This window comes from Canis aureus, chromosome 18 (genome assembly GCF_053574225.1).
Source record: "Canis aureus isolate CA01 chromosome 18, VMU_Caureus_v.1.0, whole genome shotgun sequence".
Taxonomy (NCBI): Eukaryota; Metazoa; Chordata; class Mammalia; order Carnivora; family Canidae; genus Canis; species Canis aureus.
Window position 1 is genome coordinate 42,364,804 of NC_135628.1, and position 26,486 is coordinate 42,391,289.

A 26,486-nucleotide genomic window follows, 5' to 3' on the forward strand; every position below is an offset into this window, starting at 1 on the left:
GACGGCAGCAAATGGCAAAGTAAATGAGTAGTATTAATATGTTTTAAATATTTGATTTTTAAAAAAGTTTTCCAAATTAACAAATCTCTGCAATAAAGTGTATACTAACCTAAAGTGAAAAAATGAACATCATTTGTAGCTACCAATTGATCGCTAACTGACCATCCACTGTGATAAGCAATCTATGTTAAGATCAGTGGAAATGGGGCACCTGGGTAGCTCAATTGATTAAACATCTGTCTTCAGTTCAGGTCATGATCCCAGGGTCCTGGGATTGAGCCCCATGTCGTCTCTCCGCTCAGTGGGGAAATCTGCTCCTCCCTCTGCCTCTCTCCACCCCCCACCCACTCACTGGTGTGCTCTCTCTCTCTCTTTCAAATAAATAAATAAAATGTTTTTTTAAAAAAAGGATGGGTGGAGAATTCGAAATAATTTTGACGGATAAGATATTAGCCTCTGAAATATTTTCAGAACCAAGTTGTATTTGGTACAACCAGAGGCCAGTAGTAAAAAATAGATGATCTGCTTTGTTTTTACTGAGGCAAATAATGTGGCCAACCAGAAAGTCTCAGCAATGAGCCATAGAGGGCAACAAAGGAGTTAGAAATGACTCCAAGACCACAAATATGGAAAGGAAATAACAGGGTTAGGAAATAATCAAAAGTTTTATTAAGTTCTTTTAGTTGGAAAGAGGAAACCTGGAGAACATGATGATGGGCTCCATGTTTCTTGTCTGGGTAGGACTTGACTAGATGGTGCCTTCCACCTCATGGGCTATGATTCACATCTAATTTGAAATACTAATTGACCTTTCTGTCTCAGTGGAGGTACACTAAAGAAAACAGGAGCAATGCCCAAAGTTGCACAGCTAGTAAGTGATAAAATATCTGAATTCACATCCCTTGTTTTAATCACTATATAAACTGCCTCCCTTGACATTCTCGACTAAGAATATCAATAAGACTATGGTCTTTCTAAAAGATAGATCACAAAAAATAAAAATAAAAAAAATAGAAAATAGATCACATATACAGGATAGTGCGCATTTTCTCATTCCCTTAACTAATTTTGTGCCATATAAAAAGAGATACTCTAGTTTGTTCATGGCATGTGTATGCTTCATATTAATGAGAAATTATGAAAACCTGTGACTGAAAATCATATCTAGAATATAAGTTTCAAGGGAAGAATAGTAATTAGAATAATAAATTACTTGGGGATCCCTGGGTGGCTCAGCGGTTTAGTGCCTGCCCTTGGCCCAGGGCGTGATCCTGGAGTCTCGGGATTGAGTTCCGCATCAGGCTCCATGCATGTAGTCTGCTTCTCCTTCTGCCTGTGTGTCTGCCTCTCTCTCTCTCTCTTTCTCTCTCTCTCTCTCTGTCTCTCATGAATAAATAAAATCTTTTTAAAAAATGAAAATAAAAAAATAAAATTACCACTTGTATTTTGAAAAAAATCAATGATTTTTTTTTTGATTAAGGACTTCTTTAGAATGAAGATGTTTATGATCAAAATTCAAGTGTTCTAAATTTAATGAAGACATTTAATGAAGACATTCAAATATATAAATTACTGGAGTTCCTAAGAGCCATGTGGCTGTAGTTTGAGATTCAGATATAACAGAAATGTCTCAAATTTGCATGTGATCCTGAAAAGTTTATCATTTTTGTATTTATTTCTATTGTACATATTTTCATATAGAAGGAAAAAAAGGATCCAAAACAGTAAAATGAATTGACTGATTTCTTCTGTCTAGAAATTTCTCATGTTAAGATCTTAAGGAGATGTGTTTCACTTTGGGCCACTGGAGAAAATGGCTGAGAAAGAACTACAACCCTGACATCCATACAGCTACCATAATCAGCAAACAGATTGGATGAGAGAGATCTCAGAACTCCATTCTGATCTAGGAATAGACATGCAGACTGGGAGCATATGGCTGTCCTGTTCTGGGTGCAGTCTCTCAAACAGCAGGGCTGTGATACCATGGATACCACACCTCTTGCCCATATTTGCACTTAATATGTTATTTCATTTTATGTGTTTGCCTAAGGAGGGGGCAAATAGCATTTGCACTAGGGCTTTGGTAAATGAGTCAGTCACATTTAAATAATGAAGAGAATGGTATGCTATAAGCTGAACAGTAGAAAACTCTCTGGAAGAAAAAATGAGGCTCCTGTGAGTGTCCAGAACTGCATTCAGAATTCCTGTACATTCTCTGTAGCAATAGAATCAGAATTTCCCTGCTGCCTTATTTTCAAGTTGGGGTCTGGAAGTCCATCTCTCTAAAACACACTTGCCTGGAGCTGAGACTGTAGCAACTGTGCCCCTTGGTTTGATCCTTGACATATTTGGCATTTTTTATTTTATGAAAGGCAGCAAATTTCATGTTCTGGGACAGAGAATCTTGAGAGGAGAGACTCAGGATGCTCTAGAGAAGAAGGGGGCCTACAGGGAAGATCATTTGTTTTGAGAATAAGTACTATCCCTATTCCTCATTCTCCAGGAAAATGATGGTTGGCCTTCGCTATAGCAAAGGTTTTGGGGTACAGACACTGGTCACTACAGGGTAATTCTCCAATGTAGGACTAACAGGGGCCAATCTTGAGAGGGAAAAACAACTGAGACTATACCAAAATGTCTTTCTGCAATTTTTCTCATGGTAAACACATAGCAGAAACCTGACAAGAATAAATTAGAATTCAATACTTTTGTGAGGGCTTAGGGGAATTTTGGTGAAGGCAGTCTGTCAAGAAGTGAGAGAGCTGAAACACATCAAGTATGGTGTTAGAAAAGATTAGAGGGAAAGCCAAATATATAGGAGCCTACCTGCATTACAAAACCATTCTTTGACTATGGAAAAAAATTAGGACTATGTTCCAGTCTTAGTTCTATGACTTATTGACTATGGCAAATATTGTAGTTTCTCTGAGACTATTTCTTTGCCTATATATGCTAATAATTATTACTTCAAGTACTTCTCATTCTAATGGTGAAGTTACATTCTTGCATGCATCAGCTCTTTGCCGGGTACTTCCGTGATCCTGAAGCTTGACAGTTAGTTTAACATGCAGATTGGACATGTTATATTTAACTAAGACATCTTCTTGCCTCTCCTTCATTTTTAACTTTTTGTTCCTTTTAATTTGTTTCCTAAAATGATTGAATTTGCATATTCTATCCTACAGAGGATCCCACTTGTTACTTTTACCATCGCTTCCTAATCTCTTTTATCTCTTTAATTAATTAACTTATTTATTTTTAAGTAATCTCCACATCTAAGATGAGGCTCAAAACCATGATCCTGAGATCAAGAGTTCCAGGCTCCACCAACTGAGCCAGCTAGGCACTTCTACTTCCTTATCTCTTCAGACTCCTTCCTTATTGCTCTCTTGCCTCTTTTCCCCCTTGGCCCCTGTTAGCCCTACATCGTGTATCCTGCAGTCTTAGCTTTCTCATCTTTTATATGGAACTTATTCTCATATTTTGGAGGCCAGTGGAAGTGGTAAGCAGTGCAAGTATTAGTTTTGGTTAACTTTTTTTAATCTTCAAAGTCTAAGAGACAAAGAAAAATGTACAACTAACAAGTAACTAGACAAGAAAAGAGGAATAAAATGAAATCCTGATTAATCCAAATTAAAACAAGAAAAGAGACATAAAAAGGGAGGAAATATATAAAAAGTAATAAGATTGTAGATCTAAGCCAAATATATATTAGTAATTCCATTAAATATTCCAACTAAAAGACAAATATGGTCAAACTGGTTTAAAACTGGTTTAAAAACTACTATTTGATACAAAAAATACAATTGGATGCTTATAAAATATACATCTTATGTGTAAGTATACTGAAAGATTGAAAGTAAAAGGCTGAACAGATAAACCATACAAATAGCCAAAGAAAGCTGATATAAGGGATCCCTGGATGGCTCAGCAGTTTACCGCCTGCCTTTGGCCCAGGGCATGATCCTGGAGTCCCAGGATCGAGTCCCAGGATCGAGTCAGTCCCACATAGGGCTCCTGCGTGGGGCCTGCTTCTCCCTCTGCCTGTGTCTCTGCCTCCCTGTGTGTGTGTGTGTGTGTGTGTGTGTGTGTGTGTGTGTGTCTCATGAATAAATAAATAAAATCTTTTTTTAAAAAAGCAAGAAAGCTTATATAGCTATACTAATATCAGGCAAATTAGATAAGAATTAGATAATTTTTAAACATAAGTATTACTTTAGGGATCCCTGGGTGGCTCAGCAGTTTAGCGCCCACCATCCGCCCAGGGCGTGATCCTGAAGACCCAGGATCGAGTCCCACATCGGGCTCCCTGCATGGAACCGCCTTCTCCCTCTGCCTGTGTCTCTGCCTCTCTCTCTTTCTCTGTGTCTCTCATGAATAAATAAATAAAATCTTAAAAAAAAAAGGAAAAAAAAGATAAGTATTACTTTAGATAAAAAATGGACATTTCATAAGATTAAAGTGGTCTATCCAGCAGGAGGATATAAAAATTCTGAATCTGTATGTAGCATTGCTTCAAAGTGTATCTAATAAATAGCAAATATTAATGAAGTAGAAAAATCCATAATCAGAGTGAGAGATTTTAGCATATCTCTCTTGGTAACTGATAGAACAAATAGACAAAAACTTAGTAGAAATAGAGAAAAATAATCTGACCTAATTGAAATAATAAAGAATATAACATGCAACAATTCTAGAACACACTCTGTGTTCATATAACCATGTGTATGGTCATTTTTCTAAAATCTTGGCATTCAAAGGATCAAAATCAAACAGAGTCTACATTCTAGAGTGGACTTCAACTTTTCAAAAATCAACAACAGAATACAAAACTAGAAAACTCCCAAACTTAAAGGAAGTTAAGCAGCATGCTTCTAAATAGCCCATAGGTCAAATAAGAAATCTCAATGAAAATTATAAAATATTTTGAACTTAATTATCATGAAAATACTACTTTTAAAAACTCACAGGATGCTGTTCTATAGTAAAATTGTCTACACTTAAAGTGATGAAGAAAATAATACAGATCAAATTTAAAAGTATATTGTGCCCCTAGCCATTACATTATGTATGGCACAAAAAATTGAGGACATATTCATCCAGCATCAAAAATTATTATTCAGCTTCCTCATCTATAAGAGGTGGATAATAATAATTCCTTATTGATCACTGTGAATATTCAATGGGTTAATATACATCATATACTCTTAGAACAGAGCCTGATGTATTATAAGCACTCAGCAGATGTTACCTACTACCCCATATTTTACATAGGAATATTAATAAAAGGAATGACTTGCAAAACAAAGTGAATCTTAGTTACAATGTGAGACTTCAAATATTTTATTGACAATCACATAGATTCTATTTTAGGAATTAAAATTTATTTATTGATCAAAAATTAGTAGAGTGTATTTGAAATACACACCTCCCCTCTGGCCCTTTAATCACACACCACCTGCCTAGAAAATCCATGTACCCTAATTATACTGAAAGAGTGAGATGGAAGGAAAGAGAACAACTCAGTATCTGCGGATGTTTTATACAATGAAGTCAAACAGATCTAAGTTAATGGCAGTGAACACAGTAAACCCTATTGGAAAGTATGGCATAAGCTATTTGCTACATCTAGTCCAACACATCCATATTATCCTAGGCAGTTTACCACATTTCCAATCACAAATATTCTTAGAGAGTTTAGGCCACTGTGGCCAAATGGCTGTGTATTCTAAAATTCCTTCTGCTTGGACTTTATCATTCTCACTTGCTTGCTAATGCATTCTCTCTCTCTCTCTTTCTCTCTCAATCTCTCTCTATCTCTCTCTATATATACATATATGTGTATATATATATATGTAGAAACATACATACACACAAGAAATAATATATAAGTGCAGTAATGTCCCCAGATAAAGCATAAACAACTCAAATTATATAGTAATTTATTATTGATCTTTAATAAAAATATTTAAAGTATGTCTTTTTTGTTTAGGACTGGAGAAGCTTGCACAGAAAGGGAAATCATTGTCCCCTTTAGCAAGTATAACAGGAGTATCACTCTTTTTGATTATATCCATGTGTCTTCTCTTCCTATGGAAAAAATATCAACCCTACAAAGGTAGGTTAAAATTAGAAAGAAAATTTACAAATTGTTGTATATATGTATGACAAAGTACCTTACTATGTTTTTTTCTCTCTTGATTTTAGTTATAAAACAGAAGCTAGAAGGCAGGTAATGCATATGTTTCTACAAAATTAATTTTTTCTTGAATGATTTTTCCTCAATTGTTATTACTAACAGAAACATCTATTTGTCTTTTCAGGCCAGAAACAGAATACCGAAAAGCTCAAACTCTTTCAGGTAATGGCCATGCTGAAAGGGACTACTATCAATGTTAATGTATATTAATTCATATGACTGATATTCATTATTATACATAATCTACTATTAATATAATAGAATTCACATAAGCTAAGATTAATATAATACTAACAATCCCTTGCCTTTGAATAGTGCCTTCACTTTACAAAGTGCTATCCCTTGTATTATTGGTTTTATGAAAGTCATGCAAATCTGTAAAAAAAGCCTGAAAAGCACTCAACTCCGTTTTAGAGGCAAGAGAACCAAGGCTCAGATATTAAGTCACGTGTCCACTGTCACTGAGTTCTTTTGAATCCTAAGCCATTGATCCTTGCATTATTTTGAAAATGCCCAGGACCCTCTCAATTTATTCATTCTTAAAGCAGATAAATGCTGGCAGCTCCACCCCAGGGAGAGGAGGAAAGGGAGATTTGACTGGCTTGCTGCTTCTTGTCCCTAGCATTGGCCCTCATTGCCATTCTCTACTGACTCCCTGCAGAGTTGTTATAAGTTAGCAATAGGGCTTTAGCTCAGGCGTTGGAGTCACATGGAGCTGGGTTTCAGTGCCATATATGCCACTTTTCCCCAATGTCACCTTGAGAAAATTAATTTTTCTTGACCTCAACAAGAGATAATAACTCCCCCATCCACACCTCCCCCCCCACACACACACACCAGGGTTGCTATGAGAATTAAATACAATGATGTAGGTAGAGTACCTAATATGACTGGATGCTTAGTGAATGTGGGTCTACTTCCCGTTATCAAGCCCCAGAGACCATCTGGCTCCTCCCAACCACCCCATTCACATCATTTTATAGATGATAGTTTGGGTGATTTTGATATTGCCTTGTATTATATTTTGGACACATGGGCAGCTCTATTTAAGTATATATTCTTATTAGTTTTAATGGTCTCTGTTTTAGATCCGGCAGGGTGTAGTACATATTATGTGTAAATTATGCTATGACTCCCAGGTTGAAACCTTGGTGTGCTCTTTGATATCTGAGAGTTACAGAGGACAAGCCTGCCCATATGTTCATTTGAATATAGAATACACAACTCCCACATCAAGCTTTAAGAATAATCGTCCCAATTCAGCTTCAGAAGGAATGATTTCCAACACTGCTTAGCAGCAATGTGACGGTAGGGGATTAGGAAACCTTACATTGGTTTTATACACATAGCACTTGAAGCAAACAATAAAGGTAAGTTAAGACTTTAAAAAAAAAAAAAACTACAATACCAATTTGAGGTGTTTGTTTTGTAAGTAGTATTTGTTTTACATTTCAGGCCATGAAGATGCTCTGGATGACTTTGGAATATATGAATTTGTTGCTTTTCCAGATGCTTCCGGTGTTCCCAGGGTTGGTTTTCCTAGTGGCTGATTAACCACAGGTGTAAGCGGCATTCAGTTAAGCACTCAGGCAGTGTGGTCAAATGGCTGTGCTACTCTCAGCAGAGTTTACTCGCTCTATAATGAATGATGTTGCCAGATCTGAGGAGCTAAAGCATCTTTCTTGGCCTTTATAAGTAAGGCTAACACCAATTAGGAAGTTACACTAATTCGTAAACATTCTTTATCTGGTAAGCTCAGTGAAAAGAGAACTAGGCTGATGTTCAAGAAACTAAACAAATAGTGGATCAGGGGACCTTGATTTAAAACATTCTGCATCACCTCAATGGTTTACAGACTGTAATGTCACTGAATTCCCTCTGTGTTCCTCAGCTTCCCCTTCCTTTCCCCTCATAGCTTGCAAAGACAATCATACCCTTCTGCTCTTCAGAAGAAAGGTACCATATAAACCCAAAGTATGCAAGTGCACATCTTTATTTTTTACCCTAAAGGTGCCTGAGATGTGAGAAGAGGAGCTTTTACATCACTGAAACATTTTTTCAGTCTGCAAACACAAGGTCTTTTAAAACAATCCGTTTTGTTTAACAGACATAAAGAATGTTCTCTGAGCTAATCAGCTTGTTAGCATCTTTATAGATTCCTGTAGGGCCAGTTTTACTTCTGCTTCCTTTTCCCCTGTGATAGTTCACTTAGGGAAGGGGCCATAAACAGACTGCTTGCTTCAAGGCATTTTCATTTCCCTTTTTTTTTTTTTTTTTTTTTTTAAGGAACTATCTGTCCTTAGGGATAGGTTACCTCATCTGTTAGTGAATTCTGTCCATGTGTAAGATTCATCCAGTAATTTTCCTAGACACAGACTTTACTTTGCAAATGCTATGTGAGTAAAAGAAGATGCTTGTCTCAGCAGTGCATATACTAAAAAAATAAATAAATAAAGTAATAGAGGGAGACTGATTGGATTTCATCCTCCTAAGGGCAAGTGGGTAACACCATCATCACAAATGAAGGGCGAGACTGCATTGCAAAGCTTTGCACTGCCCTATTCAGTCTCAGACAGCATTGGCTCACCTTTCACTTCTACAACCAAAAAGACAAAAATAAATATTTGTAGATATATTATTTCAAGTAGCTTCTCACCACAGCAGAAAGCCCCCTCTCAAGTGTGGCTTTTAAATAGAAAAGCAGGAAACTGAAGAGCCAGTAAAACTTAGTATTGAGTTTTTGAAGCTGGGGGTTTCTTTTTTTAAAATAATGCAGTTTTTGTTCTTAGGAATTCATTAGAAAGGGGTGAGATCTATGTAAGAAACTTTAAATTTAGCCTTGTGATTAATTAGTACTCAGTTTCAAAATGTTTTGGGAGGGACTGTATTTGTGCAAAATGCTATGATCCCCAAGAACTTGGGGCAGAGAAATGAACGCTTTAATTATAGATCAGAAGCCCCACTTATTTCTGTCATAAGTAGAATAACTTAATTTGGAGCCATGTCCATATTCAAAGCTGAAAACCCCTGAGGAGTCAGCTAAGGTTCTTCATTGATAGTGACAGGTGCTTCTGGAAGGAGTGAGAAATCAATACCAACAATGGAAGGAAAAGGATGAGGAACAGGATATGTGTAGGAGAATCTGCGTTAGAAGCCAGCATGGCAGTTATATGTAAAGATTAGCAGCCAAATGCAATGACTTTGAGAAGAAAAGGAAAAATAATAATAAAACCAAGATCTCAAAATGGAAGAGGGAAATACATTAAATTACTAACTTTTTGAGTTTTTAAAAATCAGAATCATCTCTTAGCTTGTGATACATGGACATGTGGAATCCTCCTCTCTCTACTTGCTGTACATTTTCATTTTATGTCCATTTAGCACCTCTTTGTGAAATTGGACAGAAAGCAATGGCATGAAATGAACAAATTTATTACTGATCACTAGCTCCAATATAAGCCTAGGTCAATATGTTAGTTATTACCTATAGATTGCTTTTATCATAGCCCTTGACACCCCCATACCAAAGAAACTCAACAGTTGATCTCAAATACACTTGACCCTAGAACAAGATGGGAATAAGGGGTGCTAACACTACTCAGTCAAAAATCTGCCTGTAACTTTTGACTCCTCCAAAACTTAACTACAAGTAGCCTACTGTTGGAGGCCAAAGTCTACCAATAACATTAACGGTTAGCTAATGCATAGTTGTATTATACATTATATTCTTACAATAAAGTAAGCTAGAGAAAAGAAAATGCTAAGAAAAGCATAAGGAAGAGAAGATACATTTATAGTATTGTACTTTATTTATCAAAAAATATCCATGTATAAGTGGAACTGTGCAGTTCAAACCCAATTTGTTCAAGAGTCAACTGTACAAACCGTAAACCAAAATCTCCTTGGCACACAGATTTCAGGTTGTACTACAAAGCTGTGGTCATCAAGACAGTGTGGTACTGACACAAAAACAGACACATAGATCAATGGAACAGAATAGAGAATCCAGAAGTGGACCCTCAACTTTATGGTCAACTAATATTTGACAAAGGAGGAAAGACTATCCACTGGAAAAAAGACAATCTCTTCAATAAATGGTGCTGGGAAAATTGGACATCCACATGCACAAGAATGAAACTGGACCATTCTCTTACACCATACACAAAGATAAACTCAAAATGGATGAAAGATCTAAATGTGAGACAACATTTCATCAAAATCCTAGAGGAGAATACAGGAAACACCCTTTTTGAACTCGGCCACAGTAACTTCTTGGAAGATACATCCACGAAGGCAAAAGAAACAAAAGCAAAAATGAAGTATTGGGACTTCATCAAGATAAGCTTTTGCACAGCAAAAGAAACAGTCAACAAAACTAAAAGACAACCTACAGAATGGGAGAAGATATTTGCAAATGACATATCAGATGAAGGGCTAGTATCCAAGATCTATAAAGAACTTATTAAACTCAACACCAAAGAAACAAACAATCTAATCATGAGATGGGCAAAAGACATGAACAGAAATCTCACAGAGGAAGACATAGACATGGCCAACATGCACATGAGAAAATGCTCTGCATCACTTGCCATCAGGGAAATACCAATCCAAACCACAATGAGATACCACCTCACACCAGTGAGAATGGGGAAAATGAACAAGGCAGGATACAACAAATGTTGGAGAGGATGTAGAGAAAGGAAAACCCTCTTGCACTGTTGGTGGGAATGTGAACTGGTGCAGCCACTCTGGAAAACTGTGTGGAGGTTCCTCAAAGAGTTAAAAATAGATCTGCCCTAGGACACAGCAATTGCACTGCTGGGGATTTACCCCAAAGATACAGATAAAGTGAAACGCCAGGACACCTGCACCCCGATGTTTATAGCAGCAATGTCCACAATAGCCAAACTGTGGAAGGAGCCTTGGTGTCCATTGAAAGATGAATGGAAAGAAGATGTGGTCTATGTATACAATGGAATATTACTCAGCCATTAGAAACGACAAATACCCACGATTTGCTTCGACGTGGATGGAACTGGAGAGTATTATGCTGAGTGAAATAAGTCAATTGGAGAAGGACAATCATTATATGGTCTCATTCATTTGGGGAATATAAAAAATAGTGAAAGGGAATAAAGGGGAAAGGAGAAAAAAAGAGTGAGAAATATCAGAGAGGGAGACAGAACATGAGAGACTCCTAACTCTGGGAAATGAACAACGGGTTAGTGGAAAGGGAGTTGGGTGGGGGGTAGGGGTGACTGGGTGATGGGCACTAAGGGGGGACTTGATGGGATGAGCACTGGGTGTTATGCTATATGTTGGTAAATTGAACTCCAAATAATAATAATAATTATAATAAATTTAAAATTTTTTTAAATTAAAAAAAAATCTCCTTGGCACAAAAATGCAAGGATGAATTACATATCCTAAGGCTGCACGTTAGAACTTTAGCAAATGGAATGGAAATAGTTTTCAAAGAAAACACAAAGCTAAGATATTCCAATACAACATAGCAGATTAAATTGGAATGAGATAACAAACTCTTCAGATGATTTATTAAGGACAAAGAGTTCTCTAGGTGATGCTCTATAAATATAAAGGGCTGAAAGTGATCCATTGGAAGTGTGATGAAAATTGGAAGAGCTTGGGATGAGAAGGGGAACCAGACTTCAGCTAACTAATTGGAAAGTAGTGTTTCTGGAAGAAGAAAATGATCAGATATAAGGAATGGGAGTTAATAAAACATGAGTGCCAGTTTCAGTAAAACACATGTTGGTTTTTACCAGGCAGAAATATACTGCAGTACTTCCACACTCTTCCAAGCCTTCTGTTAGAGCCCGTGACTGCCTTCAATCCAAAACATATCCCTTCATGTGTTCTGTATTTTTGGGTACACTCTGTATCAACTTGCAGTGTGATGAGGGCTTTTATCTATACGTTATTCTTTCTTCTCAACCATCTTTGCACATATAATTGGCAAATAATGTCAAAAAGCTAATTGAGATGTAATATAAAAGATAATAGTATATGCTCTGATTCTAAACTGTCCTGATATCTACTCTTTTGCTATTTTTCTTTCTATTATAGTTCCTTTACAGTACTGCCAGCTTTTTTCTTAAATGAAGAAAAAAAAAGTGATAGTATTGTCAAGCAAGTCCTCTTCTGACTTCATAGCTATGCTGCTGCACAAACTACCATAGGGTAAGTGCAGGAAACCATAGCAAGGAGAAAATGGATATCATAGGGAAGATAAACAGATCTACTTCTCTAATCATCGCTACTTCCAGTTGTTTTCAGCTATGCAGCAGAATAGTCATACTATTTATTAGTCTGCTAATTTTTTGTGTGTGCCACATTTTCTAGATGCCAAGTAGGTCTGTTCCAGCCTCTGATGGTGTATCAGGACAAGATTTTCACAGTACAATATATGAAGTTATTCAGCACATCCCTGCCCAACAGCACGACCATCCAGAGTAAGTATGAACCTGCATTTGGTGATGCTACTTTGCTTTCCCCAAAATGTATTGGAAGGCTCAGAAGAAAAATATTAAAACAGGAAATTATCCTCCTATACATTTGAACACACTTCCCCACTAGAAAATAATTTTAGAGAAAAAATGGACAAACACAAAAGTATTTTCTAGAGTTACATACTTGGGCCACTGGTCTAGAATGCAGAGCTTTGGAATCCAGCATTTCCCCCAATGAGTCTGGGTATGAAAGAGATTTTCAGGCCAGTTCTCAAACCATCTTGGTCATCTTGATGATTTTCCAATGACTGTGGTGGTTTTAGAGCCCATGATCTGTCATTACAAATGGGACCAGGAAAAAAAAAACCGACAAAATATGCACAGCACTGTTATCATCAAATGCCCAGCCTATTACAGATTCAAAGCAGTCTACTCTACTCTCAAATGAACAAAATCACTGGCCTCACACCCAGAGAGGATAAAATCTGAGCTGAGGCCAAAGCCAGGAAACTACTTACCAGTTAACCCCAGGGCTGACACTAAGGATTTGCCCTCCCTTCTTGGCCATGGAGAAATTAAGCCTACAGCCTTTTGAAATAATGAAATGAACTTCCCCTTTTCATGCTGTTCCTGCAGGCATAACTGCCACAAATCATCTTCCATCATTTCTTTATTTGTCATTTATTGACTTTGAAAAGAACATCAATAACCACACACAGGAACTTCCCCTCTGGCAAAAGAAACAGTTCTAGCGAAGTAATTCATGCACACCTCTGGATAAATACCAAAAATAACAGCCAGCAGTGGATGAGTGCATGGGAAATTATTGTAGGGGAATGAGACCCTGTCCTGGGGGGTGGGGACAGTGGACTATGCAGTCATTTAAGGGCTAAGTGGCAGGATACCTTAGAGGTATCACTGCATTGCTTCTTGACCCAGGGAACCGTGAGAAAAGGGAGTCAGGTAAATTAGGAGCAGATCTTGACAGAGCTAGGAACTTCTGGCTTGAAAAGAAAAGAAAATGTTTATATTACTGGGGCACCTGGGCGCCAAATCAGTTTAGTATCCTACTGTTGATTTTGGCTCAGGTCACGATTTCAGGGTCTTAGGAAGGAGCCCCAGGTAGGGCTCCCTGCTCATCGTGTCTCTGAGTCTGCTTGTCTCTCTCCCTCCCCTTCTTTGTCCTTCTCCCCTTTGTGCCTCTCTGTCTCTCTTTCTCTCACAAATGAATAAACCTCTTCTCAAAAGACACCTGACTCTCTTTACTTCTGGAATAGAAAATTAAGGGATTTGTTTTTGTTGTTAAATGTAAAGAACAGAAAGAATTTTGAGAGTGTGTCTGCTTCCCAATTTTAAGATTGTATCCAATTAAGATTTTTATCCTACTTAAATTCACGTGATTTTCTATATGTCCTTTGTTCTGCATTATCTATTTTTTATTTAGAATGCAAACAAACCAGATGAAAACTTGAGGTTTATGTTTTAAAGCTCCCAATAATAAAATAAGTGTTGATTTATTTATAAAGTTGTAGAATATAGCAGCTATAATTTCAGAACACAAAGTGATCAGGTTGGTTTCACTTGTTAAAAAAAAAACATGATTCTCTAAGCTAAAAAAGAAAATCACTCTCTGAAACTAGAGTGCTCTCAGACATAAGCAATATCTTTAGAGTTTCTTGGGAATATAAAACTCTATTTTAGAAGTAAACTTGGAAGGTTGAAAGTAAAGCAGAAATGTTCTTTTTCAAGTCCATAAAGGACTATTCAAAACTGCTATTCAGGACATGCTCCCTCTAGGGGTAACAACCCCAGTTCACACTCCCAGTCTTCTGTCTCCATGGACTGGGCTCACCTCCTTTCCTGTCTTTCTAGTCTTTCTTTGCTTTTCTTTGTGTATCTTTATCTTCCAAGGATTCTCTCTTCTTTTACCTCCATCCTTTGATCTGACCTCTCTGAATCTTCCCTTCTTTCTTCTCTCTCTTAAAATTTTCCTTCTCTCTCTCTCTCTCTCCTAACTCATCCTAAAGGAGAGCCAACATTTTTTAAAGTGGAATTTTCCTTGAATACAGATTTATTTTACCTAAATTTAAAAAATGAACAAGTAGAGTGCTCGCTTTGGCAGCACATATACTAAAAATGAACAAGTAGAGTATTTTATTTTCTTCAGAAAGTGTTTTACATTTATTTTATTTACAGTCAGTCTACAAACATTTCCAGAACATTATCTGCTAGGGATAGAGGTTAAGAAAGCCTGAGTCTTTTAAGGACCCCATAGTTTGGTGATTTCTTGTTTGCTATTGTAACAAAGACTAGCAGTCCTTAATAGAATAAATATTCCTCAATAAAATAAATATTCCCTAAACATGCAAAGGCCATATTACCCTCCTGATTGCCCATGGCTTTATTCTTTAAGTCCAATTAAACTCAAAGATCAATTTTATGAATAATGCAGTATTACAGGTGGCTGGTGAATCTCTTTCCTCCCTACTTCCCAAAGTGAATGTGGGAGCTCTGAGTAAAGAATAATAACTTTCTGCCTTCTTGTAATCCTGTTTGACAGTTGCTTCTGAGATAGGAAAGACAGCCAAAAAATTCTTTTCTTTGGCTCTTAGACTATTCTAGCAGTGTTGTTTTCACTGCTGCATGTGTCTGTTACCTAATTGGACTGGTGTTTAATAAATAGGTAAGTCAACCTGTTTTCATATTTTAGTACTCTACCCAGTTATTTGCTTATTGAACTTATGGCTACATTCATTTAAATGCCATCTGTTGACCTCATTAAATGCTCCTGGCACTGTTTGTTTTAAACCCTTGGCTGGCTGTTAGTATTTTAAAATCAGGACATTTGAGTAAGTAAACCTCTACTTTCAAAAGGAAAATTTCTACAAAATTTACTGATTGCTTACTCCTTATACTTATTTGTTTATAAGTGTAATTTTCTTGACTAGTTCAAAACTAGTTCAAAACATTCCTATTGCAGCTATTGAAAAGAATAAAAGATTTTAAGGTTCTTCTACCTGTGGAACTGGAAATCTGTAGAATATTTTATATATCTTGTAACATCTCTTTGCCAGGTGAGCATTCATGGGTAAAGCAGTGCATTGGAGTGAAATAATGAAGGAACATTTTGAGGAAAAACAGTGGAAATGTATATTCATCTGGAATCAGTGAAGAAACCAAGCCTAATACCTCTCACTCATTACTCCTTTGAAATGCAGAATAGTCATTTATAAAAATTGTACTGAACGTTTTCCAGCATATACACAATGCATTGTGCTACGGAGAAACATGGTGGGGAAATAGTCCTCAGTGGACAGTTTATCATAGTGACTGAGAGAAGAAAAAAGACAGGACTTTCCAATTACTCTTTTCATATCAAGTTTCTCTAAAAAGCTCAATTACTTCTAATCTATACTTTCACTTTCATCAACACTGACACTTCTATCTAATTTCCAAATGTGGAAACTTTATATTTGTAAAATTTCCAACAGGCTTTGTTTTATTAATTCTCATTACTGTTAAATTACTATATTAATTTTTATAATTTTATTCCCAGACTTCCTTCCTGCTATTTGTACCACACAATAAGGATGGCTGTCACAACAGCAAGACTTCCCTTCTCCTAGGTTGTCAATTACTAATAACTTTTTTTGAAAGATGTAAAACACTGAAGGAAATGACATACTAAAGTCTTATTTTTATTTTTGTTCATGGAAAGATGGATTCAAATAAATTATTCTGGTTTTGATTTTCATATGGCCTTGACTCTTTGTCAAAAATTTTACAGAAAAGTCAAATTGTACAATTAGATTTTTTATCCTTATTTCAATCAAGTGTGCAATTAAGTGTGGATTACAGAGAACTACTAAAAATAAGAATCTTGCTCTTTTATGGCTATTTTTTTTTCAGGCTTAAAATTTTTACTTGACTGAATTGCTGATTCTGGAAATGGTCTCCCTCCTTGTATATTGCTGTATTTTAAAAAAATCAGTTAGAGACCAAGTGGTAGAATTAGAAAATTCCATTTTATAACCTCTAAGTGAAATAACTGATTCAGATAACAATCATCATTAGCCAAGACTTCTAAATAAATGGTACCAGATAAAACAAGATGACCAAGGATCAAGTTGCAGAAACTCTGTGAAATGAAGGTGGTCAGAGACCTAGAGAGAAGCAGGTATACAAAGTAGCACAAGGCAATTGTGTAGGACGCAAGAGGCCCAGGGAGTGGGGACAGAATGATCATCTGAGTGTTGTAGATCTTCAAAATGAAAGATGAATATGTATAATTACATTGGCTACAAACACTCTGACCTGACAGTGCTATACTGTAAGATTTCATTTTGGCCAAATAAAAGTAGAAACAACCCAAATATTCAACAGTAGGGGAATTTTAAATGACATTAGATCCATACAGTGGTTGCACTGCAACTATTAAAAAAAAAGATACACACCTGTATTTACTGACTTTAAACTATGTCTCATGACTTGTTATTTTATACACAAGGAAGAAATTGAAAGAATAGCATTTCTTTTTCAGTGTTTCAAATGAACCACTGTATTTACATTGTTTCTTCCCATCTTTTCACAGAAGCACATGGTGAAAGGAAAATTAAGTCCCACAGCCCCTTTCTGGTTTCTTTCTCTACCACCTTATGTATTTTTCTGCTGGAAAAGTCCACCAGTCCTACCACAAACATTTTCTTTTGCATTTGGTAAAATATATGTACATAGTCTAATTTGAAAAGGAATTAATACCCTCTGTAAATAAATATATAATATACGTACCTACATACTCGGAAATGCATAAGGCTAACCATAAGACAGTTAAAATCACCTGTAGAGAGTAGTAGATCTTAAGGATTCTTACAACAGCAAAACAGAAAATTGCAATCATGTGAGGTGATGGTTGTGCTAACTAACCTTATTGTGGTAAATTATTTTACAGTATGTACATGTACCAAATCATCACACCTTAAACTTATACAATGTTATATGTCAATTATATCTCATAAGGCTAGAAAAATAATACAAAATCACTTGTATTCTAACCTCCACAGAAATAATATGTTAACGTTTCCCTAGGTTAGTTATGCATGTATTCTTTCATACACCTTCTAGTTCCAGAAAGAATTTATGGTAGCTCACATAAATGCGTAATATAACAAGATAAAATACACCCAAAAAATAAAGTTGATAAAACAAGATGAAGGAACAATGAGAGTTTACAAAGACAAGTTGAAAGCAGAAATGAGGTTAATAACCAGTATGATGAATTCCCCTTCACCTCTCAGTATTGTTTTATAACACCGAGATCACACGGCATATACAGGTGGATGTCTAAGGAGGAACTTCTAAACTGAATGCAATTTGTAACTGTCAGAGCCAAAGAAAGGTTGCAGTCCCATCACAGGGCTGGAAGAGAACCGGTCAGCTTTCCCAGGCACCACTTGCCCAAGTTCCATCTGCCTCTCCTCCCCTTCAATTTCAAATTCCCTCCCTAATGCCCTGCATTTCTTACTTGAGAGCAGATTAACCACAATAAGCTTTAGCTGTATCTCTGTGTCCCCACCCCCCTTACAAGACCCAACCCTGGAACACTTTAAATCACAGACAATATTATACAGCCTTTTCATGAACAGGTAATAATGCATTCACACGGTTCACAAATTAAAATCCTTTAAAGAGTATATATCAGGACAGACGTCATATTAGTTTTTGGTTTGCGTTTTTGGTTTGGCTAATTGTGTGTATCCCTCCAGAATATCTTATCACAAACCAAAGGAAATACAAACACATATTTTCATTTTTTCAGACTCACTTTCCAATCACTTGTAATTCTTCTCATTTCTGTATTGCTCTCTCACACATAGATACACTCTTGGAGCATGGTTCCACTCAAAGCAACAAGGAATTGCTAAAGGGAGAAATGTGAAAGGATCTAGAATCCCATTAACTTGCTGTCAATGGTGCGTAACACCGGATAACTCACTGCTTTTTTAGTATAGGGGGATGAAAATCTCATAAATTAATCAAGGTTGCCAAAGGAATGAATGATGAACCAAACCCAGATGTTTATCTAATAAACAAATTAATCTTTAAAAACCACCCTAAAATTTTTTCCTTATTAACTAAACATAATCTTAGCTGAGCTCTTGTTAAAATGTTTAACTTTCTATTGCTGCTTCTAACTTGGAATAGAATTGTATTCCTAGCGTTGATTAAAGAATATATCCTACTGATAAGACTTTTAAACAAAAATAAAATACTTGTGAATAAAAGAGTTTCCCTTCTTTTTCTAACATTTGTGCTCTCATGTTAATAAGACAATTTCAGTTAAAACAAACTGCATACATACATTCAAAGATAGTCCATGTGATCACTCAGTTTTACAAGATCATAGCACCTTATAAAGTTTTGTTAAAATAATAAAATCTGAGAGAAGTGGTGCCTGATGGTGATGGTGGTTCAGACAAGACTGAGGACCAGAAAGGGAATGTGACACCCCCAAAGTCACATAGTAATTGGTAGAGCTGGACAAGAACCTAAGCCTGTAACTGAAGAGACCAGAGTTCTTTATGTTACATTCTTGAGAAGCAGACGATCTTTGCAAATTATCTCATGAGAAAAATGCCTAAAGTCAAAAGAAGCCGGAAAGCTCCCCCAGATGGTTGGGAGTTGATGGAGCCAACACTGGATGAATTAGATCAAAAGATGAGAGAAGCTGAAACAGAATCTCATGAGGGAAAGAGGGAAGTGGAATCTCAGCCTATCTTCAGGATCCACCACCAGAAAAGCTGCTATATTTTTTACTTCTTTTATAAGCGGAAAGCCTTAAGCAGAGAACTGTATGAATATTGTATTAAAGAAGGCTATGCTGATAAAAACCTGATCGCAAAAAAAAAAAAGCAGGGGTATGAGAATGTATGCTGTCTGCGCTGCATTCAGACATGGGACACCAATTTTGGGATGAACTGCATTTGCCGGGTCCCCAAAAGCAAGCTGGAAGTGGGCCGGATCATCGAGTGCACACACTGCAGCTGCCAGGGCTGCTCTGGCTGAGGTCCTCAGACCCTGACCCCTCTTCACCCTGAACTTTGGACTTCTTGGGTTTCTGACCATGGTGCCACCCTCTTTCCTCGGAGCAGCTCTTCCTGCAGAGCAGTGCTCCTGGCCTGAGTTGGAGCATGGTCTCTATATGTAAAGGCTTTGGTGTTTAACAGTGATTTGTAGAAATAAAGCTTTAAGCCTTTAAAAATAATAATAATAATAAAATTGAGTGGGAACACAGCACATGACATATGGGTAATAGTTTATATTATTAAAGATTTAATTTATTTTTAGAAAGTTTTTATTTTCTATTTCTGTATTGCTCTATATCCCTGTGAATTCTTATGTAATTCTTATATATTCCTCTAAAGTTCATGTTCAAAAATATGTGAATGTGTACGTTTTAGTTTCATAAGGCAGTAAGAAAACAAAGGTTTCTTCTCATGAGCAGACATGGAAATCAAACACAGCACTTGGATTTTACACTGTTACTCTCCTTCTTCCTCATGTCCAAGATAGTGTTTATTAGCATTATCATGTTAACCTTGAGGTTTACACTTTCTTATCCATTGCTGACTTTCGCGAGAACCTTGTGACTAAAACAAGCATGTCCATTTTATAGATGAAGAAACAGACTCAGAAGTGAAAAGACTGGAAATCACCAAACCAATGAGGGCAGAGCAGATCCCCAACTGCACTTCTGGCTCCAAGTCCAGGGTCTATTCCAAGGTACCACATGATTTCTCTGAACAGGGCAGCATCCTAGAGTGGAGTACACACCAAATTTTCTTGTTAGCCCTACTATAGGAACTTCATTAGTTTCAAATACCATTGGGCCTCCAGCAAACAGGTTATTTGTTTTTTGTGTCTGAGAACTTTCTCACTTGAATATGCTCCTAGGGAAGATGACAGTTCAATTGCTTGCTATACAATAGGGCATAAACTCACAGATTGCTTCTTCCCTGCAGCAGAATTCCCCCTTAGTTTAATGACAAAAGGTTTCTGAAGCTTCAGAGCAGTCAGTTCTTTAAATTCTACATAAAGCAGTTATCCCAGGAGGTGAGGATTTCAGAGACACCCATGATAGCATGCTCTTCTGAGTATCCCCTAAGGCATCCATCCCAGCGTATATACTTTGGAACACCAACAATAAATGTTTTCTGAACTGTACTCAATTAGATTAACTGCCCATTGTATATTTAATGAAGACTACATTTATTAGAGGCAAATAAATTACTGTGTTTCCAATAACCAAGTTCCTCTGAGACTGATTCTCATGGGTATTGAAAACTTTGGGAGCTATTTTTCCTGCAGTTCACTAAAACCTTATCAAACTGTTCTTCAGAAAGGAGAATTAGGGTAGCCCCGGTGGCGCAGCGGTTTAGCGCCGCCTGCAGCCCAGGGCGTGATCCTGGAGACCCTGGATCGAGTCCCACGTCGGGCTCCCTGCACGGAGCCTGCTTCTCCCTCTGCCTGTGTCTCTGCCTCTCTCTCTCTCTCTGTGTCTCTATGAATAAATAAATAAAATATTTAAAAAAAAAGAAAGAAAGAAAGGAGAATTATCAGGGTCTGACTGTATCTACAAAATTTTATCATTATCACTCATAAAATAACTAGTTTGTGACCCACAGATCACTTGTCAGGACTAGTTTAAGATTCCAAATAGAAATGCCTGATAAACAGCTGCATATCCAACATGAGAACTTTAAGGAGAGGCCTGGGTTTAAGAAGTAAATTTGAATCATTTTTATATACTTATAATGTCTTTTGTAGCAAATAACAGAAAACTCTGAATAGGGATCCCTGGGTGGCGCAACGGTTTGGTGCCTGCCTTTGGCCCAGGGCGTGATCCTGGAGACTCGGGATCGAATCCCACGTCGGGCTCCCAGTGCATGGAGCCTGCTTCTCCCTCTGCCTGTGTCTCTGCCTCTCTCTCTGTGTGTGTGACTATCATAAATAAATAAAAAATTTTAAAAAAAAGAAAACTCTGAATAAAACTGACTTAGAATAATTTATTATATCCCAAGTAATTGAAAGTTCAAATGTAAGGTAGACTCCAGGATTGGTTAATTTAACGACTCAACAATATCATCAAAAACCCAAGTTCTCTTCCATTTCTCCACTCTGCCTTCATGGTTATAGATGGCTGCATCAATTATGGAAATTACATCTAGACACCACAAAATCAAGAACATGGAAAAACCACCTTTTTCCTAGATTGTTTTCTTATGTGTAAGGAAACCTTTCCCAGCAGCCTCCACCAGAATTCCAGTAGCGTTTCCTTGGCTATACCACATGTCCTCTCCTAAAGGAATTACTAACAAGAGATATGAGATTAAATTGATACAATACTCATAATTTACTCCCCTGGAGATGGAGATGAAGTCAACACTCCCAGAAGCACATGGTTGTGTGGAAGAAGAGTGAACATCTGAATAAAATTGAAGTTTTTAATAGAAATGAGAAACAAGTGGAAATGGATGCAAGAGAGTGAGATAGAGAGCAAACAAAGAGGGAAACATTTTGAAACATCAACTTTAGGAAATTAGAGAGAAGCCAAGGAAGGTTAAGAAGCAAGAGAACTTGGGAAGAAACTTTAAGAATAATCTGGGCACATTTTTAAAAGGCAGCAAGAGAGAGAAATTGAACACAAATGTTATCATTGTGTATCCATAAATAAGAAAGAGGGTGGTCCTATATATTTTTGTCCCTAGTGAAGATGGTTCCTGGGTTTACAATGATGACTACCTAAAACCACATTTTCTCTGACAGTTCTATTTTAGTGAAATATTACTAGTCTAATTAACATATAACTTAATATGTTTTTAAATTTTTTAACTTTATGATTTTTCATATTAAGAAATTTACTAACTGGGAGTTCTGATTCCTAGTTTCAACCCTCAGTAGAAGAGACTAACCTGCCAAGTAGTCATAATTGGGTATTAATAGACAAAGACACTCGCTTGATTCCATATCCATCAATGAATTTCTAACCTTGATTTATTTTTCCATATCATGAAGGAGATTATTCATCACCACTCCACTGTTCTAACGTACACACTTAAAACTACATTGTTTTAAGCCATCTACTCTCAAAAATGTCCCAATTGGAACAATAAAATACATCATGACTGTATATAGAAAACCTCCATGATCTGTCTCCTTGTCCTTCTGGAAAATTCTTGTTTACTTTTCAAAATTATCAGTGCCAATATTACCTCTGCTATGCAGCCACCCCAATAACATCCAAGACTCTTATGTAAGCCCATAGTGCTACCCACAAAACTCTGTTGGAGCCCCGTCATGTCTATTTACCCCTACAAGACAATGGATGAAATAATTAAATAAATGAAATAACATTTAGTTACTAGGTTACAAACCTAGGCATGATATTATCAAAATACTAGTGTATATATCCACGCAAAACTAAACACCATTTTCTTGTGCCCAGCCACAGTTGTCTAATCTGTAATGTAAGAGGGTACGACCAAACAAACTCTTTAATTTCTTTAAATTCCATAGCCTAGGATTTTATTAACTTACTAAAAATATCTATATCTTCTTAGCAGACACATATTGTCAGATCCAAATCTTAACCAAGCTCTACCTTTGCTTAAATAACTGAACCAGGAACTAGATATAAAAGGTCTGCTTTCTTATTTGAGAACTCAGCATGTCACCTCACTAATACCCTTATCATTTTTATGCAGCACTAACTTAGTGGAAGCACTGATAAGTTATTATACACACTATAGTGTTACCAAAAACTTACTATGTCAATAAAATGTTCAAACATTTTCTAGAACATTTCTGGATTTTTTTCTCTTTTTTTAATTATTTATTTAAAGGAAGAGAACAAAAAACCAGCCTAGATACTTATCAAGGTAAGTACTGGTCAAAGAGAGTTAGGGCACTCTGTGACTATTAAAAGGCAAGAGATAAATCTGTATGTAATCCATGGGAGAAAGTCCTGTACTTATTATTAGCTGAAAAACAACATGTCACAGGTCAGTTTTATGCTATGGTTCTTTATATGAATGAAAATTTTTTCTTGCATTGTGATGCCCCCAGCCATGGGTTTTTTTGTTTTATTTTAATTCCCCTGGCTATTCGGGGTCTTTTCTGATTCCACACAAATCTTAAAATAATTTGTTCTAACTCTCTGAAGAAAGTCCATGGTATTTTGATAGGGATTGCATTAAACGTGTAAATTGCCCTGGGTAACATTGACATTTTCACAATATTAATTCTGCCAATCCATGAGCATGGAATATTTTTCCATCTCTTTGTGTCTTCCTCAATTTCTTTCAGAAGTGTTCTATAGTTTTTAGGGTATAAATCCTTTACCTCTGTGGTTAGGTTTATTCCTAGGTATCTTAGGCTTTTGGGTGCAATTATAAATGGGATTGACTCCTTAATTTCTCTTTCTTCAGTCTCGTTGTTAGTGTATAGAAATGCCACTGACTTCTGGGCATTGATTTTGTATCCTACCACACTGCCAAATTGCTGTATGAGTTCTAGCAATCTTGGGGTGGAGTCTTTTGGGTTTTCTATGTAGAGTATCATGTCATCGGCAAAGAGGGAGAGTTTGACTTCTTTGCCAATTTGAATGCCTTTAATGTCTTTTTGTTGTCTGATTGCTGAGGCTAGGACTTCTAGTACTATGTTGAATAGCAGTGGTGAGAGATTTCAGGTTGTACTACAAAGCTGTGGTCATCAAGACAGTGTGGTACTGGCACAAAAACAGACACATAGATCAATGGAACAGAATAGAGAATCCAGAAGTGGACCCTCAACTTTATGGTCAACTAATATTCGATAAAGGAGGAAAGACTATCCATTGGAAGAGAGACAGTCTCTTCAATAAATGGTGCTGGGAAAATTGGACATCCACATGCAGAAGAATGAAACTAGACCACTCTCTTTCACCATACACAAAGATAAACTCAAAATGGATGAAAGATCTAAATGTGAGACAAGATTCCATCAAAATCCTAGAGGAGAACACAGGCAACACCATTTTTGAACTCGGCCACAGTAACTTCTCGCAAGATACATCCACGAAGGCAAAAGAAACAAAAGCAAAAATGAACTATTGGGACTTCATCAAGATAAGAAGCTTTTGTACAGCAAAGGATACCGTCAACAAAACGAAAAGACAACCTACAGGATGGGAGAAGATATTTGCAAATGACGTATCAGATAAAGGGCTAGTTTCCAAGATCTATAAAGAACTTATTAAACTCAACACCAAAGAAACAAACAATCCAATCATGAAATGAGCCAAAGACATGAAGAGAAATCTCACAGAGGAAGACATAGACATGTCCAACAAGCACATGAGAAAATGCTCTACATCACTTGCCATCAGGGAAATACCAATCCAAACCACAATGAGATACCACCTCACACCAGTGAGAATGGGGAAAATGAACAAGGCAGGAAACCACAAATGTTGGAGAGGATGCGGAGAAAAGGGAACCCTCTTACACTGTTGGTGGGAATGTGAACTGGTGCAGCCACTCTGGAAAACTGTGTGGAGGTTCCTCAAAGAGTTAAAAATAGACCTGCCCTATGACCCAGCAATTGCACTGCTGGGGATTTACCCCAAAGATACAGATGCAATGAAACGCCGGGACACCTGCACCCCGATGTTTCTAGCAGCAATGTCCACAATAGCCAAACTGTGGAAGGAGCCTCGGTGTCCATCGAAAGATGAATGGATAAAGAAGATGTGGTTTATGTATACAATGGAATATTACTCAGCCAGTAGAAATGACAAATACCCACCATTTGCTTCAACGTGGATGGAATTGTATAGTATTATGCTGAGTGAATTAAGTCAATCGGAGAAGGACAAACATTATATGGTCTCATTCATTTGGGGAATATAAATAATAGTGAAAGGGAATAGAAGGGACGGGAGAAGAAATGGGTAGGAAATATCAGAAAGGAAGACAGAACATGAAGACTTCTAACTCTGGGAAATGAACTAGGGGTGGTGGAAGGGGAGGAGGGCGGGGAGTGGGGGTGAATGAGTGACAGGCACTGACAAGGGCAGTTGACGGGATGAACACTGGGTGTTATTCTGTATGTTGGCAAATTGAACACCAATAAAAAATAAATTTATTATTAAAAAAAGAAAATCTTTATGCAAAGAGAATATTCAGTAGGAAACATACTAAACTATGAATGGTTAGCAACCACTGGAAAGAAGGAAGGAGTAGTGGGTGGAAAGGCTTACATTTTTTTTTTTACTTTACATAGATTTGTACTACTTGATATATATGTTCACAATAATAATATTAAAGACAAAAACATTTATATAGGGATAACATAACACTCCAAATTATATATCTGACTGAAATTTCATTTGTTCAACATTGTTATGTCCTTTCTTTTAACTTCTTTTCTTTTTCTCCATCTTCCTTGTCATTTTCTTTCTGGTTTTCTGGCTTGTTGTTGTTGTTGTTTCTTGGTTTGTTTGTTTTCTGATTTTGTTTCTCCCTGTTTTAATTCCTGCCTTTAATTCCTTTCTCCCTGACCCTAAACTGGATCCCAGAAAGTAGAAACCAGAGAGTGTGAATAAGGGACACTTGTGTCAGCTGGTGGCTCTGGGCATGGAGGGATCCCCAAATGAAGGATTCTGAACTATGTGGTTCTCCACCTGATAGGAGCTGTGCCCAAGACAGAGAAGGGCATCAAGATTCAGAGCACAGCAATAAGACATTTAAAACAAAATTTTATTGATGAAACCCAGAATT

At 36.8% G+C, this 26,486-nt stretch overlaps 2 protein-coding genes and 1 pseudogene across 8 annotated transcripts in view; 2 read left to right on the forward strand and 1 right to left on the reverse strand.

Annotated features, from left to right (window-relative positions):
* Positions 1-16,426, forward strand: part of HEPACAM2 (HEPACAM family member 2) — a 46,281-nt gene extending 29,855 nt beyond the window's left edge. For 3 of the 6 annotated variants that reach the window (XM_077856951.1, XM_077856946.1, XM_077856947.1), the window contains exons 5-10: positions 5,996-6,121; positions 6,211-6,235; positions 6,327-6,364; positions 7,658-7,731; positions 12,566-12,675; positions 15,285-15,635. In XM_077856951.1, the coding sequence (XP_077713077.1) occupies positions 5,996-6,121; positions 6,211-6,235; positions 6,327-6,364; positions 7,658-7,731; positions 12,566-12,675; positions 15,285-15,294 (383 nt within the window). In that variant the 3' untranslated portion in view covers positions 15,295-15,635. Of the gene's footprint in view, positions 1-5,995; positions 6,122-6,210; positions 6,236-6,326; positions 6,365-7,657; positions 7,732-12,289; positions 12,404-12,565; positions 12,680-15,284; positions 15,636-15,746 lie in introns of those variants that run through there. The other 3 variants (XR_013356978.1, XM_077856948.1, XM_077856949.1) reach the window with 3 other exon arrangements.
* LOC144288918 (uncharacterized) overlaps positions 1-26,486 on the reverse strand; it is a 255,559-nt gene that overhangs the window by 10,957 nt on the left and 218,116 nt on the right. The window lies entirely within an intron of this gene.
* On the forward strand, positions 18,318-19,965 carry LOC144288917 (protein BUD31 homolog pseudogene; annotated as a pseudogene).